Source organism: Amblyomma mixtum, chromosome 1, assembly GCF_055824585.1.
Source record: "Amblyomma mixtum isolate Tamu chromosome 1, ASM5582458v1, whole genome shotgun sequence".
Classification (NCBI taxonomy): domain Eukaryota; kingdom Metazoa; phylum Arthropoda; class Arachnida; order Ixodida; family Ixodidae; genus Amblyomma; species Amblyomma mixtum.
Genome location: NC_143012.1, coordinates 303,095,343 through 303,115,418, shown reverse-complemented (window position 1 = coordinate 303,115,418; position 20,076 = coordinate 303,095,343). Strand labels below are relative to the sequence as shown.

The following is a 20,076-nucleotide window of genomic DNA, read 5'->3' as shown; positions in this document are numbered from 1 at the left end:
CTTTTGTTACCCTGTCTACATTACGCACTCTACCCACCGTTCCTGAAACCAGGCCAGTACGTATGAACATTCATTTTATTGTACAGCAAATGGCATGCTGCTCCGAAAATTGCAAGGGTTGTAAGAGTCAAGGAAAAAATGGCGAACATAAGTTGCCTAGAGAGCGTACAAGACGGCGGAGAGGCCGTGATACGTAATATAAACCTCATACAAAACGCTCTGCAGTGAAAGACTCCGGAATAATTAAGACGACTTGGGCTTCTTAAGGCCGCACTGACATCACACACACACGAGCATCTTTCCATTTCACATCCACCAAAACGCATCCACTATGTCCGTGACTCTGTTTCGTGACTTTGGGTTAAGAAGCCGAACGTTACAGCCACTGATCTATCGCAGATTGAAAAATAACCGCAATTGACTGAATCAGTATAATATTTTAATGGGTACGAATGATGTTGCTTTCAGAGCTATCTATTCGCAGCTCAAAGAGCCCGTGAAAGATTGCTGACGATGCCAAAAAGTATTCATAAAAGCGAAGCAAAAAACTTCTAGATGCTCTTAATACACAGCGCTAACTGCGAACAGAAGCAATAACAAGACAGGGAAGGATTGAAAGCGGAAATTTCAAACCAAGAAAGTTTTAGCGAAAGTAAAAAAGTAAAACATTAATGCGAGAAAACATTGTATTTAAATTGCCGTTTTTGTCAGATGGAAAACATCCCTGCCGCTGCGAAACTCCAAGTGCTTCTCGTGTCTTCTCTTTATATCGCAAAATTCGAAAATGATCAGACCACGAACCAACTGCTCCAATCCGCGAGAGAAAGTCTGAGCAGAAGCTTGAACCGAAATGGTTTCCAATTCAGGCAGCAGTGATCTTTCTCACTCGCTTCAAGCTTCCGCATATGATGCTGCTCTATTGAGAATATCTGCGCAGCAACTCGGGCGTTCGCTGTGGTTGAGCATTTTCATACAGGAATCTTCCGCCGTCCGCAGATGCTCGTATTTCAATTGAGAATCTCTTCGCAATAAAATTCAAAGCGTGGCTTTCAGGTTCTGCGATCGGCGTATTAAAAGGCACGCCGTCGTTCATCTGTAGCACGGAATCCTGCGAAATGCCCTCGCCCCTAATTCACGGGAGCATGCTGCTTGAATGGGAAACTTGGCGCAGAAATGCCCAGAGCATACACGCATTTTTACTTTTATTACGTAATCTTATAAAAGGTTTAGGACAAGGACTGGGACCAAAGCTGCTGCCCTGTTTAGGATAACCATTCGCCAAACTGAGCGGTTTGGTGAAAGTCGGCGACAATCTCGAAAATTTAGTCTTCAACTGTTTTTTTTTTGAGGATTTTTTTCTTTAGGATTCAACTGTTTATTTTGAGCCTTCAATAGTGCTTACAAGCCTTGATTTTCTCTTAGGGGCCCCTATTTGTGGACCCATGGGCACGTGGTGAAAATCTTTGGGCTGAGAACCCTAACCCTCGTCTTAAATTGGCCGAGAGCGTTGCTTTCAATTCCATTTCAGAAACCGAAAATTAAATGTATACGGTGGAGAGGTTTTTAAATCTGAAAATTTGTAGGAAATTGCAGCTCATCGCTGACTACGCTGAACGAAAGTGCTGCGGGATACCTTCAACGAAACGCATTGTTAAAAGAGTTGTTTTCGACGTTTTATGCTGCAGCATGGAACCACTTCCTATACAACGCTTCGCCGTACTAGAACGTCGCACCATACGGACTTCCCCGCAAGCGCGGCACCTACCATCTGTTGTTGTGCTGGTGCTAGAGCACCTGTCATTAATGTTAATGGATCGCTCCTATTGGTATTTGCAGTGTCATCACTAACGCATCGCTTTATCTGATCATGTCAGTATGAAACATAAATCATTCCATTTCTTTACTTGCGTAGCTTAATATGAGGTGAACATACCAGAGCTTCGGACTAGTTGGTAGTGCATAAATAATGCGAACGCAGTTTTGACGAAGTAAGCACTTAAACAAATCAGAAACGATGCTGATTAAAACAATCCTGCATTAGAAAAACAGATGAATGTTCATGAGCAGAACCCATAGCTTGGTCAATCAATACTACTACGGGCAATACGCTTAAAAAGAAACAGACATCCGTCAACCTTCGTATTGTCGCCGCTAATAATAGGGATGACATCTACTTGGCAGTGTGACTCTAATGGTCATCGCAGAGAGGTGAATGCGCAGAGAACGGTTGCGCAGGTATTGTAAAGGCAAGCATCAAGAGCATCCGACACCATTTCGACATTGTCTTTAAAGGGCGTTATACAGCTGTAAAAACACAAGTTTCAGATGTTTAAGTTCCGGGCATTCCCACGACATTAGTTTTCAGTTAAACTTCAGGACATGAATCGTTATCAATTCCAAAGTAGATGTTTAAAATTCATCTTTGGCATGGAGGCAGGACACGATGACATATTCAAACGAAAACATTCCGCAAAAATCTGTCTGGTTGGAAATATTATTTAATTTATTTATATTATTTGAAAGGCAGCTGCATATTTTTCCTTTAAAACCGCATTGCTTCGTTATCAAGCGCAAAGTGTAGACGAGGGTAACGCGTTCCAGACGACGGATGTTCCGGAGAACAGACGACGGATGTTGCGGAGAATAAACGGCGAAGGATTTACGGATATGGTTCGCATTTACGCGGAACCTAAAGAACAGCTACACTCGAGCTGAGACAGTCAGTTTCTCAGAAATGAGAGGGCTGGACGATAAATGCGCAAAAAAAAGTGGCCCCGGTTGCTCGAATTGCGCTCCTGTAATTGAAGAAGAAAACGCCCTCGGCAGAGTTCTTTCGATATATGACAGAAGGAATGCCGCTCGGAGCGCTTTCAGAACATAACAAGCCCTATACGTATAGCTGTCGTGCCTCTCAGTTTTGCCCTTTATATTTCCACGCGGTTCACAAAGCACCCGAACGCAAATAAAAACAAAATATCTGCAGCCAGTTGTAGTTCAAGAACGCGGAAGTAGGTTTCCAGAGTTTCATGGGGAGTGGTGCGTTCCTTACATTTGTTAGCTATATTTTTCTGAAAAAAGTTTCTTCAGGCGCAGTTTGATATAATACACCCAGCGCTGCTCACTGCCCGCCATTGAGGAGTCAAAAACAAAATAAAAGTTGTTATTCCTCCTCAACTGTTTTTGCAAGCAATTCAGTGCGGAGTTTCAATAGCGAGAATCGGGTCAAAGAAGAGTAAAGAAGCACGACCATTTCAAGTTAAAGTAATATTTTAAAAACAAAGGATTGCAAGAAGCCACGTTACATTGCATGTCTCATTAGGGACAAAGCAATGTGGAGGAGCACAGATGCAAGAAAGACAAATACAAGTGACGGCATACGCTTCAAAGACGTCTTTCTTGTTTGTGCTCAGCAAGCCAAAGAAACAGGGGAAACGAATAATAATATAATAATAATGATTTATTTCCATCACCATACAGTGTTGAAGGGGATGGGAATAAAAGCGGTTATCGCTTGACAAGGTTCCCACCCCCCTGTACAACAAGTAGGCAGTAGCATGCGACGGCAATTCTGAGAAAATAAAAGAGAGAGAGAGAGAAAAAAAAAGACGACAGACAGACACACAATCACCAGCGTGTGCAGAAAATCAATGCGGCTTTAAGAAATAACAACAAAAGCAACAACAACAACAAAAAAATCCTGTTATAAAGATTATAACAGCAACCAATACATGAAATACAAGTTCAAAGTGTGAATGCTAGAAGAATTAGAAAGAACGCTAGAAAGAACGAAGAAAAACCAAATAGGTAATGCGAGAAAAAAATGGGTCTAGACAGAACGAATCCTTGGAAATATAAGAAAGTGAATAAAAACGGTCTCGTAGATGTAAGCTGATATTTGTCAAACGTTCCGTTCGGCATGAGCCATGTTACAGGTTGCTCGTAAAGGTTTGTGAAATAGCTTAATAAAACATCGTGTGGAGTTTCTAGGCAACGTTGTCGGTGCGGCTTTCGCGGCATGCAGTTTTTTGTTTTTATGTCAGTTCCAGTGTGTACGGCAGAAGACAATTTTCCTGAATGTATGTCAACCCTTCTTACTCGTTGGTTCTCTTCAGCAGCCAGTGCTTCTCCTTTTTTTTTCACATCCGCAAAAAAAAGAATAACAACCTTCGTGTCTTACCGTTGCTGACCGCCTGCGCCTGTTTACATGTAGTCCGCGGTGTTTACTCGACTTCGTCGCATTATCTGAAACTAAAGAAAAAAAAAAGATATCAATCCTCTCCAACGATACTACGCGAAAATGCAGAAGCTTCGCAAAAGTAACGAACGCTGAGAGAGGCGCGCAAGAAACAGCAAAGTCGGCGAACGTTCTAACATTCCTTAATTAATCATAGTGATGACCTGCGCGAGGATTGCAGATCCAGACAAACTAGACGGCTTACGCAACTACCTAAATGCAGCCGTTTTGAGTAAGGCAACAAGAATGTGTAGCACAAACTCCAGTAGTAAGAAACAGTAAACACGACGAGCAGCGGTGTTTCTCTATCGGCGGAACGAAAGAAAGAATGTGAATGTAACCGAAGAACAAGCCCTGGAGCGCAACTATCAGTCGAGCTGCAACACCCAGCCGCAAGCCACTCGCAACAAACACCCTGACGTGTGTTCTTGGAGACATGAAAAATTTCGGGAGCAACGCAAACAACAGGCCTTCCTACCCCATCGTGTTGGGTTTAGCTTCCTTTTTGACTGTCAGTTTTTTTTTCTCGGTGTCTCCTTGTGTACTTCGTCACACCTGTTTGACTTTGGGGCAAAACAAGCGCGGTACGAGATATCCGCACTGTGTTTTGTGTGCTCGTCTCATGGGAGCTGCTCCCGTTGTTAACCGGGACACCCTTTCACATTTTCCTTCGTCTTTCTTGCTGTTTCATCTTAAACTTGTTTGTTTACTGTTTCATTTGTGTATTATTTGTTCTTATCTGCAGTGCTTCTCACGTTCTCGCTGCTGATGGTGCTGCTGTCTGCCGCCTGTGCTGTGTCCTCCGTGGTCCTCCTTCTGGGACTGTGGGCGGTGAGTTTGCTCAGCTTCCCCGCACCTTACTTTCTGCTGTGTCTCCCTCGTTCCTTCTTTCTACTGCGCTGCTTTTCAGTTGCCTACGGCTCTTTTTCTTTGCATAGCTATCATTCTACAGGCGAGGAACGGAAACGCCTGATAGGCTCTTGCCTAACCGGGGACTTTTCCATAGCCGACTGAAAAAAAAAAGTAAAAAAAAATATGGACAACTGCAAACACAATATAGACGTGTGACGTGCGCAAACCCAACGCAGTGTTAATGCTGCTCCTGACATTACCCTATTTCCTCCTGCTTATAATGTTCGCGAAGGGAGTGTGGAAGCCTATATTTCGGATGTCCTCCTGCTGAAATTACCAACATCCCGTAAACGATAAGATCGCCCACACGCATTCTTTCTTCGCACAATAATATTATGGAATCTAAGAAGTACTTGAAGCTGGGCTTGTTGCATATTCGTGAAAGACATGAGAGCGCAAAACGGGGACACGGACGAGGAAGGGAACAGGACGAGCGCTGCACTTTCAACAGGATTTATTCAGGGAAGAACGTTTTAATAGCCTTTGCCCTCATCCATGCTCTTGATCGCAGACAATCACCTATCACAGATACGCATAAAGAAACAGCTTTTCACTGTGGCGAAGAACAACTGATGTGTCACTAATACTACTATCACCTCGCTTCTTGATATAGAAGGCTTCCACAAGCTCACGCTCTGTCCTATCTCGGCTTTTCAATAGCACTTTGCAATCAGATAGTCGAGGCTTGCAGGCTACGCGCTTCTCTTTCGAGCAGGCTTGGCAGTGGTCTGGAAGATGTCCTCTCTTGTTTAATGAATTCTTGTGTTCAAGCAGGCGCTCATTAAGACAACGACCGGTTTGTCCTACGTACACCTTGCCGCATGTGAGCGGGAACTCGTAGACTACTGCTTTCTTGCAGCCAACATGTGGCATTCGGTGTCTGATGGTGCACTCTTGTACTTTTTTTCTTCCAATGCGTGAACACATTCCAGCGAGTTTCCGCGGCGCTGAAAATACCACATCGACGCCATACTTATTGCCCACCTTCTTGAGGTTATGAGAAGTGTGGTGTACGTAAGGTACAACTTCCGGCCTTGCCTGCTTTTTATCATGAGGTCGGTTGTTTTCCTTGCTGGCCGTCAGCTTTTTCAGCAAGGACTGCGCCACGGAGAGAACCAGGGAAGCCGGGAACCCTGATTTCTGCAGCCTGGACACCTGGGAAGCAAAGCTTGCGTGCATGGCATGGTGGCAAGACTTCTTTAGTGCGGAAGATAAGCACTGGGAAGCGATAGCCCTCTTAACGGTCTTATAATGGTTCGAATAGAAAGGCAACAAATCTTTCTTTGCGCGTGGACAGTACTGCCAGCAAACGTGTGAAGGGTGAAAGGTTAGGGTGAGATATAAAAACTTTAATTTGTTATTACTGCTAGGCAGTTCGTGTGTGAAGGTGAGACCCATGCTATTCCGACCAAGCGTACCTAAAACATCGGCTACTGCTTCGTCAAAAGTAAAATCGTTATCTGCCAAAAGGACCAGGTAATCGTCTGCATATCTAAAAACGTCCTTCACGCTCCTTGAGTGAAGGACTTGACACGGATTGTATAGTCCATGTTTTTAGATATGTAGACGATTACCTGGTCCTTTTGGCAGATAACGATTTTACTTTTGACGGCGGTAGGAAAATATGAACTTCGCCGTCCGTTTTTTACGTTTTTTTTTCTTGCGTTGTCGCAATAAAAACCCTTGTAGCCAAATTACGGATATCGTCGTGCTAACAGCCTTCCGTCTCAAATAATGCGTCCAGGCCTATAGGAGAGTACAAATGTGAGGAAACGTATACATGGATACCCAATTTCATTTTTTGCCGCCGCGGTGGCTCAGTGGTTATGGTGCTCGGTTGCTGACCCCAAAAACGCGGGTTAAATCCAGACCACGGCGGTCGAAATTTGGTGGAGGCGAAATTCTAGAGGCCCGTGTACTGTGTGATGTAAGTGCATGGTGAAGAACCCCAGGTGGTCGAAATTTCCGGATCCTTCACTACAATAAACAATAAGCAAATAATTTCATTTTATGTTGGCAATGCGATAGCACTAGCAGTGACGTCAGTTCCTTCCAACGATTAGCAATGGAGCTTCCCTCCAGCCAACGGAAATTTTCCGGTCTAGTGACGTCAAATCCCTACCACAATGGCCGAATGACGTCGCATTTTGACCCCATGGAGCTTCTTACAGCATTTATAAAACCAAATGAAATTAACTCTTCGTGAATGTAATAAATGCGCACGCAAAGAGCTTGAAAAATGGAAGCAACGAATGCACGCTTTCAAATTTCAGTACTCAGATAAAGCTCCTACGTTGATGGGCATTGATTTGTAATGGTATTTAATGTTATTTTCTCTGGTACTTCTGTGTGTATGTTTGCACTGCATCACCTCCTTTCTTCCATATTCATCTTTCATTGTTATTCACAGGCACTAATTTTCGTTTTCTGGCTTTGCTCTTACGAGAGCCTGTTTTCTGCTATTCACTGGTTTCCATTTATTCGAACCAAGTACCAAACGGCTCAAGTCGGTAGTGCTAGTCAAACCAGCCGGTGCGGTTCTCGCCCTTCCCTACGCAAGATGACGTTCTGTACAGGCGGTGCAAGAGGGAGAGGAAGCTGGCGATATTTGCCTCGAAGTAAGACCATCGGTAGTGCGCATCGATTCTTGTCTCCTCACTCAGTGTCCTCCGAGATTCAATTTCTGCGCAAGCGGCACCCACACTGTGAGTTTCAAGTGACGGCCAACGCAATATCAGCCGCTGGGGCGTTGAATTGAAAGGGGATTTAGGATTTCGCCCTGCCTTTCCTTGCGAAATACCGATTTATTCATGTGATTTGTGTGCGCGCTCTATGAGGAAAATGACAGAAGAAAAAAAGGAGTAGTTTCTGTATGCTTGTTACTTTTTTATTCTCAGAACAAATAAAGGTGTTGCAACGTCCCAAAGAAAGTATAAAAGCTGTTCCGGAGACAATGTGACATGCTTTCCATCTTGCAAATTTGGATATTTCTGGTGCAGCGTGTCCAATTGCTTTGATAGGCGGCTTGAGCCTACAAAAATAACGGATCTGAAAAGAGCTATAAAATGGTTCAAGCGGCTCTTTTTTTTCTGTAAATTAAGAGTTGTCAGAAGTCAGAGCCAATAGCTAGCAAAGCGATACAGGAACAATAGATTCTGGCGTATTTAAAGATAGAAGTGGGCTTCCTGAGGTGTACAAATAGCTACTACAATGTCCATACTTGCATACCTTTATTGATAAACTTGTGTTTCTATGTTACATACAGCAAGACCATTTGGCTGTCTATAATGAAGACCAAGTATAGGAATATTTTGTAGAAGTGAAAATCTGGGCTCTGAGGCATACTCTTTTTAGAGAGTGCCACATTAATTTGGACCGTTTGTAGGGTGCTTTAGTATGAGTAGGAACAGCAGAACTTGGGTCTTTTCGTATCCCGTCTCCAGTAAAATGTTTTCACCACAGGACATGTGCTCCTAGAAGCCTGAAATGTTCGTATTGATGTGGTCCCGAAAGGTGCAGTCAGTGACAGCCTTGCTTCAAGAACCGCCTGGCATTGCTATTGTGGCTCGCGAAAGCTTCACTTCTTCGAGTAACTTGTCTGAAAGATGGCTGAATTTCATTCAGATCTTTATACAGTCGCGTAAGTATTTGTTCTCTAAATCATTATTACAGATGTGTAAACTCCTTTCAAGCTTTCAAAATAAAACAGTATCATGACGCGAACAAACTGAATGGGTTGAAAAAAAACATCGTCTTATAAACATTACTGTAATGGGTTTTGACGTACGAAGGTCTCCGTGTCCTCTGCCGAGGTTCTACCCACGAATTTGGTCTCAGTAGTCGAAATCCCCAGCTAGCCACTGAGCCGCTGCGGTGGGCGAGAGAAAAAAGCAATCGCTGGGGCAGTTATAACCCTTCGTGTGGAGCCTAACAAAGCACCCCTTTTTACTACAAACACGGCGCCCCGTCGACAGAAAACAGAAATAAACGTACCGTCGAACCTCGCTATAACAAAATGTTTTATAACAAAATATTTGATATAACGAAAGAATGACGATTACCCTTGGAAGCTCGGTCAACACGGGCTGCAACGAAGCTACGGCTATGAAGAAGTAATCGCCAGGCCCCTTCAACTTCGTTATAACGAGCTTCAACTGTAACTTTATTCACTAACCGTAACTGGCAGTGACTCTCTTGCCCGATCCGCTCAGTCAGTAAATGACGTCACGCTTCGAGAATTGCATCCTATCCTTGGGCGTGCCTCTAGGTGTCTGCGTTTAGGACTTTCCCTAAGTAATCTCCAAGACTCGCGGCCTCTTGAGCCCGTTACTCTCGCGTGGAAAGATCGAACGCCCTGATAGTGGGCGAAACATGCCGAGCATGTGCCGTTCTGTCCACTCCCACCTACCCTCCCCACCTCCTGTCCCTCCCCTTTCCCTCAGCACCCTCCCCTACCCACCCGGTTTATTCCTTCCCTCTCGTCTTCCTTGCCGCTCCCGCAGTTCCACAGACGATCAATAAAACGTGGAGCTATAGCCAGCGCGACGGTAGCGAGAAACTGCGCTTGAACTCACCCCGCGAAAACCAGGCTCGGAGAAGCGTGACAGGTTTCCTGATCGAGTACGTTTCCTGTTCGAGGCCACGAGCAAGCTGCAAGATTAAAAAGACAAGCTTCCGCCCATGCCGTAGGCACGACGAGTTTCTTGGTGCACGCACTCGCAACTCTGTTCTTTTTTGTTCTTGCTTTATTCAAACCGAACTTTGCGCGTATCAACGGAAAGTTTCGGAATGTGGAAGAATAAGGAACGCAAAACAGAAGCGGTCCGCTCGTCCATAAATTTTGCACCTCGGAGCCTTCGTTTTTAGTTTCTCTCGCGAGACGCGTCAAATAAAGCCTTCCCAAAGCCCGTACTCTCTGCAGATGCTCCGCGCATCGCAACAACCTCGGCGTAGTTGGGTTTACGCGTACTCCATTGTACTTTTATTTTCAGGTCAAACCATACCACTCACATGGCAGTCAGAGGCACAGAGCGGCTGCAGAGACCCGAAGTTAGCATCTGTACGTTTAAAATAAATCGATGCAGTGGCAAAGCCAACAAATGTTTTTAACTGCGAAATTTGAAAACAAGAAAATTGCTCCATTTGCGTCTTCAGTTTCCTGCAGTCATGTTCTGATTTCATGTAGACACGTTTCGATCATGAGTCACAAGGCAGTGTAATGACTTTTTTTCCGGAAGCAATATATTGAGGCATGTATGATCACAGCTTGAATACTGATCTCTGATCGACGTTAACAAGAAGTCATCATTTTGGTTGCTGCCTGAAAATTTATTCGTGTGGTCGCGTGTTCTGCGCAAAGGAGCAAGGGAGGTATTTGACCAGTGCGAAGTAAGAGCTTTTTTGTGGCAAACAAAAAGAAGTAATTAGCGCAGGTGTTTTTTTCCTGTTGATGTTGCATCTCGAAAGAAGCATCGCAAGAGCACAACAAAGCCGAAAGAACAGTAGGCGCAGGCACGAACGACAACATGCGCATGCTTATGTAGGAACGTGCATTCACATACAATGGTTCATGCGAATGTGACTTCCGGTGCTTTCTTCTCTTTTAGACTGCTCATATTGGTAGTTATTAGAAACCACGGGTTTATTATTACTTGCATACCTCTCAATAACTATATCAACTGTAGTTCATCCAAAGAGTCAGGATGACCACCAGCGGTGGAGAGAAACAATACAGCAGTTGCTTTTTAACCAACCAGCGTTAGTTACGGGTAGTTAAAGCTTTCCAGGGTCTGAAATCTAGACTAAAAACTATTCATCGACCGATACAGTAGTAAAAATACCTCTTCTTACTGCCCTACAAGACTGAAGTAAACACACTGCTAAAATTATTTGAAGTGTCCAAAAAGGGAGCGAAACTGAATACGAGTATGGTGCGTAAAATTTGGTTGGTTGCCTTGTCTGTTTTTCGCGTCACATTTTTTCGATCTTTAAGAGTATATGAGAAAAACTGTTCAATAGCTACGCAATGTATCTTGCGCAACAAAGTAATGAACGATCAAGCTCCTGGCAGCGTATCCTAGGTTTGATAGAGCCCCTTTTAAGTAAGAAATAAACGGCACCTGCCGACGCTGTACGGTTGGCGGGCCGTACGAATGGCGGTTCACGGCCTTGAACTTTAGCTAGTTGCAGAATTGTCAACTTTAATCCCCACTCACCCCCACTAAAGAGGCTTAGGAGACCTTCCACCACGCGTGCTCGAGTGCGAAGGCTCAAGCTGGCCTCGCACGCCGGGCTCGCAAAGCGGCGGAATATTGCGGCAACCCGGACTACGGACGCGGGCCACGAATATGCCGGTATTCACCATCTGAACCGGCTCACACTCCATTATTGGTTAATAAAGGTTTGCTCTCTCTCTCTCTCCAACAACTCAGCCTTGTTGCAGCATTTTGTTCCCTGGCCTTCACATTTTAGGCAACCCTCTGTAGGTTATGTAAGACTACAAAAATACTTACGTTCATGCTTTACCGACTCCCGTGGGAGGCATCGTATGACGTCGCCAAACTTACTGATTCCCAGCTGAACTCGAAGGACACGGTAATAGTATGCTGCGTGACCCTATATACGCTAGCATCAAGTCAGTTTAACCCCAGCTCAGCGCATCTCTGCCATCGCTAGCACAGGCCGCTGTCACGGTCGCGCGAGCCGTAGTGAGTGCGTAACAACCCGGGACGTCCGCGAGAAGTGGCGCATTAAGTATACAAGGCATGCATTGGCCTCCAGCCGGCCCCACAGCACACATCGCACGTCAAGCCCGCAGGCTCCGTTACGTGCGGCATACATATTCGATGATCATTAATAAGAGCATCCGCTGAAGGCTGACGAAAACGTGCGCTGAGAGCGACGACCGGGCACGGTGCGCCGCAGCCGTGTTGTTTTATTAACCGTGCAAACAGGAAGCCAGACCGCAAAGGAATGAATAATAACGCGGCAGTGTACATAAGCCCAGGGCTTCGTAACATCTCCAGTATTTTAAGGTGTCTACGCAATCGTAAGTTACGCAATAAGTGGCGTCGACAACCACGCGAATAGATGTAGCAGCTGCAGCTACTATACTTTCCATTAGAACAGACACTTGCTCGTCTGCAAAATAAAAAGTTTCGTTTCGTTTCGTTTATGGGGATTTAACGTCCCGAAGCGACTAAGGCTATGAGGGACGCCGTAGTGAAGGGCTCCGTAAATTCGACCCGCTGGTGTTGTTTAATGTGCATCGACCTCGCAAATACACGCGCCTCCAGAAATTTGCCTGCATTGACATTCGACCTCCGCGACCGGGATTGGAAGTATAAAAAAGTGGCAGGGACCCACGAGTGAATAGTTTAAAACTGCATTTTGAGTCGACACTATCTCTTCGTACCATCGAGACTTACTGATCGGTGGCCAGTTTCACAAAGTGCGTTTTAAATGAAAGATCTGCTACGCGATTGGCCAAAGATGGCAGCCAACAGCAAATCCATGGGCAAATTGCGAAGCGCACTTACTTTCTAGTCAATCTCGCCCCTGATATTTCATGGCCCCTATACTGTATGCGGGCCGGACCTCTTTGAAGTTCTGCACGTTATCTCTTTTTTGAACGCCTGAAAGTGAAGTGGAATTCTAGTCTGGCACTCTGTGCTTTGGACTTCAGAACCCGGATGAGGCTGTCTGAGAAAAAGAGAAAAAGTAGAAATATGGAACAGAAGTTTTATGCTTCGGTAGCAACAGGAAATTTTCTATAATCCTTCTTACATCTTTCTTTTTAATTACAGCTTTCCTCTCGTTTCTTCAAGCTTTCTACGTTTCAGCCACACCGTTGTAATTATGAGCGAATTTCGCACCAGAACGCGTAATTTCGTTCGGGGTTGCGGCTGGGCAGTCGTACAATAATTCAGCTCTTCGTGCTGCAGCCAGGAAAAGAAAAGAAAAACTAAACATCTTTTTTTCTTTTATCACGCTGACAGGCCATTATTACTTCCTAGGGATGATTATAGAGGGCTCTAGACTCCACGCTCTGTTGCAAGGGCTAACGTGCACACGTGGAACGAAGAAACGAAACCCTAACCTTGAGATTTTGTTTTCTGTCTTCTTCGTTCGTCTTAATTCCTTTTTTTTTACTCGGTAATGACGAGTAATTCGCAACGGAAGTATGCTTCCTTTTGCTTCACGTTAATGTGTTAAAAGAAAATTGCAACTCCTATGTTGCGATTCATTCTTCCAAGAGGCTTCATCAGGTATAAAAGCGAGCGTTGTAGTCCACCAAGAGAGCCGGTTGAATTTCGCGTCTGTGCTTCTACTTAATGGTCAAAGCAAGGCTGTCTGGCCGTCCTTTCGCCACACGCTCCTTTGCTACGAAGTAGTCCGTTATAATCTACATGTGATGAGTAGGCAATCGACAAACACTTCCTCAGCTTGTGCTGCAATATGGCTTGCGCCATTTGAGGTAGCACCTCAAGAAATAAGGGAGCACACTGCCATGGTGCTGGCATTGCCACTTGTGCTTACATCATTTTTAGTTTTGACCAGCTTCGTCGGCAAAGTCTGACGCATACCTAGGAATGCGCTCGCTGGTGCCAATAAATAACAGGTACTGTAGTTCGTCCTTAATTACCCAAATAGAATGCTTAATGAGAATAGGACCGTTAGAGCTTAGGAACGACGATTACGTTGTACTGAAAGATGCGCACTAGAGGTAATAGAAGGTTATGCAATGCTGTGAAGTTTTTGTGGATTTTTGTTTGTTCTGTATTCCACTGACCGAAACTTTAAGCTGACTTTGTTGTTTCATTGTTTTTAGCAGAGCTTTTTGCAGCTCAGAGGGATGACATATAGAAGACAGCCGGAAAGCCCAAGAGGAGCAGCGCTTTCGTATTGTCTTCTTTCTCTCTGTCCCTCTGTTGCGCTGCAAAAGACACTGCGAAAGAAGTGAGAATATTCGCCTTGAAGCACTCCGAAAGTCAGGAAGTGTACTTTTGAACATAAAAAAGAAAAAGACTGATATCGTTGAGGCGGAAGATTTTTTTTTTTTCGGTAAATCTAGACGAAAACCTTGCTGTTTCACGATCTTTGAAGGAACGCTCTTTTTTTAATGTTCAGGAATAAATTTCTGCTGGGAATGGCTTCTAGCTTTTCGCGTGTGCAACCTCAACTTCTTTATTTTTTTTTTCAGAAGGTCTATCTTTTTATCTCTCTCTCTCTCTCTCTCTCTGCGGAGAATGCTTTGAAACGAAACTTGGTTAAAAAGAAATGTGGCTACTTGAGAGTTCCCACACAATTCATCGTTAGGACCGCCCAGCCAGGCTTCTGGACGAGCTTATAACCAGTGTGACCATTTTTTTTGTTTTTTTTTGCTGCTTGGTTGCGCGAACACAATGCCAAAAAAGGAAAATGGCAAATATTTCCGCAATGCCAAGCGCTTGCTTTGTTGGCCGATCGGCAGATGTGACTCATATAAGTCAAATCTGGGCTCGTTTAAACGGTAGCCTGTGCAGATAAAGGCAATGTGAAGTAATTTCCCGTGAGTACTAAATCGCTAGTAACAGTCTCCTACAAGCGCTTGCTTTTTCGCCCATGAAATTCTGCTTCCAGAAAAGCGGTCTTGCGGTGTCCGACGAAAGCAGTTCTGAACGCAAGAAGAAAAAAAAGCTCGAAACCTATAAAACAAGCATTATCGGACATTCTTCTGGCCCTGAATACCTGCACATGCATACAAAGAGACGAAAAAAAAAGAAAAAAAAAACTGCTGCCGTAATAGACACACGTGCATCGAGAAAATAAATTTCCGACCCTAAACACAGCAACATCGTCCAGGCTATAAGTCGCTATATACAGAGTAAACACCCAGCGGGCATAAACTGCAGCCCGCGATAATCATATATACTTCAATTTACTGTAGTATCGCAAAGCTCGATCATAATTCTTTTCGGCAGCATTCGAGCAAAGCCCCACAAAGCCTAGAATGCCAACATTTTGCAGTGAGAGGGAAAGAAAATGGAGAACGAAAGCCCTGGTCCTCGCAGTAATACGCAGACGGGCATCTCCCTCGGAATGCGCCGGAGTCTTAGAAGAAGCCGGGGAGGGGGAGAAGGCGCTGCGCGTATTCGAACGATAAGGGGTTCCGACTCGAAATGAGCTCGCTGCTGCTGCCGCCGCTCTTGCAAAGTTGCCAGGCAAACTTCCCATGCCTTATCGTCCTCGAGACCGCAAACGGGCACGCGGAAAGAAGGCTGTAAGAAAAGCGCTGCGACAGTGAAGTAAACGAGAAGATGGAGCCATGGCGAGAGGGGTCAAGAATAGGACCCCTGGGAGAAGGGAAGAGAAAAAAACAAAACAAAATAGAGCCACGTTCAATAGGACGACGGGAGAAATGAACGCCGGCGACAGTGGCTGGCTGCTTCCAGAAGCGAGGCACAATGGGCCAGCGCAGAACGAGTTGTGGCCTTTTCTCACGAGGGAAGGAACACATAAAGAACGAGGGTAGGAAAACACAGCACGAGCGTTGCGAGCGCTGACCGCGCCACGGTGACCCCTCTTGTTTAATTAGAAGAGGCGACGAACGCCATCCGCGCCAAAAGTCAGTCGCGTTGCGGCCTCCTCATGGAAAAGAAAGGGATTGATGGAGGGGGGGAGCGAGTGATTCTCAGCGGGCGCTTTCAGCCATGGTTTTCTATCGAAGCGGAAAGCGTATACCGGTGAGGAAAATATGGAGCGTTAGGAAGGAGAAGGGAAATGGAAAAACGCTGTCCAAACGGAGTCGATCGCAATGCAGCCGGCTGGCGGGAAAAGGAGGGAAGCAGGTGGGAAAGAAGGGTGAGGTTCCCTGCGGGCTCGCCCTTTCTTATTGGCCGTTCTATCAACGGAATGTATAGAAGAATGAAGGAGAGAGGGAAAGAATGAGGGATGAAGACAACAAGAACAAAATCGGCTTTGCCGTGTTTTCTCGACTGCTCTGTCTCCATCTTCACGCGTCGTGGGCGCAATTTCGCGTGCCTTGAAGCAGACCAAAGCCGGCCTTTACGGAAAAAAGGCACGGCGGTTTTGTGCTTACGCCAGTAATGAAGCTTGCGACTACGATGCAGCCGTATCCTTACGCTTTAAATACAGACGGCTAATTCTCCAAGGCAGGTGTTCGGTGGGCCCGCTGATCCTTTAAGGACGCTTTGGTCGGGAAACTCTGTGTACGTTCCAGCTAATCAAGACTCAAGCGACGTTGAATGAGAAACGTATGCGGTAAACAAGAGAGCTTGTTTACCGGAATAGTACTTTGTTAATCCTTACTAAGTTCATCTTTTCAAAAGGAGTTAAGAGAACAAGAATATCAACATCGGAATAACGTTGTGAGCAGCATCTGCATTCCTGAGAACCTTACATTGATCAAACAAATGGCAGAAAATATGTCGCTAATAGCGAGCAGACGCCATATCATGCGACATGCAGACGAAAATATAACATGCAGTGCGCTGTCCACAATGTGTGAAAACAACAGAAAGTTTTGCGAGAACGTGATTAAGCGCTACATCCACGATGTTTCGTTTTTTGCTACCTTAGCAAAAGTCCTTTGTTTATCTTGCTGGCAAATGGATCTGTCATTTTGTACTCTTAATGCGGGGTAATTTATTTTATGTATGGGCTTGCATTCTGCACGCTATTAGACCGTTCTATATAGATCGCCATTATGCACTCCCGACTGAGCGATATTCAGGACTGTTCGCGATTATTTAGATGTGCTATCTGGAAAGTTCTGAGTCATCTGTATTCCGCGAAGAAAATTTGAAGCAATTCTAATTCTAGGGACCACCTCATGCCCTCGTCTTCATCGCCTCTGCCGGATTTCCTTTACTGGCGTGAGTTCGTCCAACAACTCTGGACAACTCGTTGCTCTGGAGCCCTTCTTTTGCGTACCTGCCTGTCTGGCTGCCGCGAAATTATCGCTACTGGTGACATCTGGTGGAGATCAACTTCCATATAAAGTCGGCGAATAATGAGTGAAACGTGGCTTTTGTTCAACGGTTGGCTCTCGAGACAAACCTACGAAGCTGAGGACCATCTTCTTCACTTTAGAATTCCCAGCACGTACGTAAAACGAAAGCCATAAACTCTACTTACCGAGCTTGGAAGCTTCAAGAAGAGACTCCTGGATATTTTTAGCTGCGCTGTTTTCACAGAGAAAGCGGAGCTGCAGGTACAGACACGATTGCAGCATCTCAATGAAAGCTTCACCGCATACGTTGAGGAAATGTGTACTCTCCGGCACGCTGAGGCCGCCATAAGCGAATAAAATAGGTCAACTTCTTCATGCCAGGCGTCAAACAGAAATGTTGGGACGGGAATATGCGTATGCCACCCAAAATATTCGCTAATATAAAAGGGGTTGGACGCCCGCTCACGTCTAAACGACCGGATACTGAATGTTATCCACGCGATCTACTTTTTTGGACGCCACCGGGATCAGCAGACTACATGCAAGATGCTATCCGCGAGATAGTTCGTGAAGAACTCCGGATACTGCTGCCGTCCTGAGCTCAGCCAACCGGATACTGCTGCGGGCACCCGTTTGATGCGTTTGCGGCACTTTGTGTTTCTCTGACTTTGTCCGCAAGAAAATCAATTCTTAGTAGCACCTTTTATTGTGATCCTTTCTTGTACTTGTCTTTGTGACGCTAACTCCTCGCGGTCGATGTGTTACCGTCAAGCCTCGAACCCCTACTCCGTACTTAGGCAGAAGCCTTCGTAGTATATTCCTTGAGCTTTCGAAAGGAAATCTGAAAGCAGCGACCTCTGGAACTTTTGTCGCTATGAAGATTAAAAGGATCCGCCTCCAGCGCTACGACACAGCGGCAATAACCAAATGAAGCAACTGGATACGTATTCGTGGATGCCGCGAAGCAGGCTACGAAAATGGCACGCAGAGGTATTTCGTTCGTGGGGAAATGGTTCCACAATTCAAGGGCCCTTTTAGACTGGAAGAAACACTGCAGGACGTAATCGACCATAAGCCGCAAGGCGGAGCACTAGTCAAAAGTTGACTTTGAAGGCAATATAAACCATTACGCTTGTGTAGGCAGTAGCTGACTATCACGGGATGAGTGCGCATTTCGCAACTCAGTTAAAGAAGGCAACGACCGCATAGTGCGGCCCACTAATCCACGCAGCTGACTTGAATATGCACCTCAAACACGGCGCTTGAAGGTCACACTAATTTTCCCGCGCTCATCATCTCGCAGCGACGATCACAAGAAGTAATCCGAGGCAGAGACTTTCTGAGCGTGCACGATGCAGCGATCTATCTTATGTCAGAGAGCGACATATGCTCGATGGACCGTACGATACCATGCCATGGATACTTGACCAGCACTTAGTCTTCTCTGTTCGTAATGAGCGGGCAAGCACCCCTTTAAGTAAGTGTTTATTCCTGAAAATATGCTGCCATTGAAGAAATCCGCACTGGTTTCACGACGGTAGTATATACGTCGTAAAGACTGGTCGCCAGGAAGGATAAGGATATGTGTTAGAGATGAGCCTTATGTCAAAGTACTAACACCTAAAAAGGCGGATCATCACAGTTGCAGCACTCGACAAACTGTTCTAAAAAATGGCAAGGCTCTGTCAGAATATTTCCTGAGCGATATATACAAGGACACACACCATCAAGCCCAAGTTAAACGTCAACTTTGCTGTGCCGAGACACTGATAAGCGGAACTGCACAGTTTTCTTCGATACAAGGCGTTTTTTCTCATCAAAGATTTGTCAAATACTGATCCTCAAGCATAGTACTGCAAACCTGGGCACTGATCTATTTTTTTATTTAAAGTTCCTTGTTCAAGGCCTCCGGAACGCGCCTTATTTTGTTTGTCAGGCCAGAGGCGACGAGGTTCCTCTTGAAAGACTGCAATCATTGCGAAAGAGCACAATTCAATTGTTATCAGGGGTTTGCGCTCTTTATCGCTAATGTTCTTCGTCGCCTTTAAACTGAACGCGACCGAGAGCGGCAAGCATCCTTAACTCGTCCAGAGCTGAACGCGCTTACTCCTGTATGACGTGTTCGCCCAAGTCCTGATGTTATCAAGACGCAAGTACATACAGGGTAGCTCAATATGAAAGGGAACACGGTAGCGCGTGCCGTCCGCGATTCGCGAAGCGTTGCCGCCGAGCGCCCCAGAGAATGGGTGGCATTAGCCGCGTGCGATGAAAGAGCAGCGGTTCGTGCTTACTGCGGATGCGCCTTGGCCGTCGATTCTCACCGGATCTCAGCAGCAGTGCCAGAGTTAGGAAACTCCAGGTAGTTTCGGTTTCAGCTACTTCAGCGCATCTAATGACACGAGGGGTGAATTGATGCTTGTGAATGAATAGGTAATTCCAGAAGCAGCGCCAGCTTTAGGAAACTCCAGGTAGTTTCGGTTTCACCTAATTCAGCGCATCTAGTGAAACGAGGGGTGAATTGATGCTTGTGAATGAATAGGTAATTCCAGAACATACGCGAAGTATGGGAGGCTGCTACGGTGGCCAAATTGTCTGAGGCACCGGGAGATACATCTCCTCAGTTTTCGCCGTAGATGGTTCGCTTCCCGCTCGGAGATGAAGTTTTAATGCGTGAGCATTAGAGGAGGCATGTCGCGGTGAACAGAGTGAAGCCACAGAAGCGAAGTCGTTAAGTGGAGACCTGCCCATCGTGGCAGGTGGCAGTTAAATTAATGATTTATCGGGTGAGACTGCCCGCATAGAGCAACGTAGGTCGCGCAAGTCCCACCGATGGCAGCAGCTGCCGTCGCAGGGCAGTGGCGCATGCTTAACCGCTGCACCGCTGCACCACTGCGCGTGGAGCGGTAGGGACTGCCAGGGATCTATGAATGGAGAGAATGACTGATGTTTCAGTGTTAAAAGAAGGTGAAGTGAACGA

At 45.7% G+C, this 20,076-nt stretch overlaps 1 protein-coding gene across 2 annotated transcripts in view; it reads left to right on the top strand.

The window, feature by feature from the left end:
• LOC149372236 (uncharacterized) overlaps positions 1 to 20,076 on the top strand; it is a 223,121-nt gene that overhangs the window by 145,868 nt on the left and 57,177 nt on the right. For both annotated transcript variants that reach the window (XM_089586010.1, XM_089586007.1), the window contains exon 3: positions 4,980 to 5,065. In XM_089586010.1, the coding sequence (XP_089442136.1) occupies positions 4,980 to 5,065 (86 nt within the window). The remainder of the gene's footprint in view (positions 1 to 4,979; positions 5,066 to 20,076) is intronic.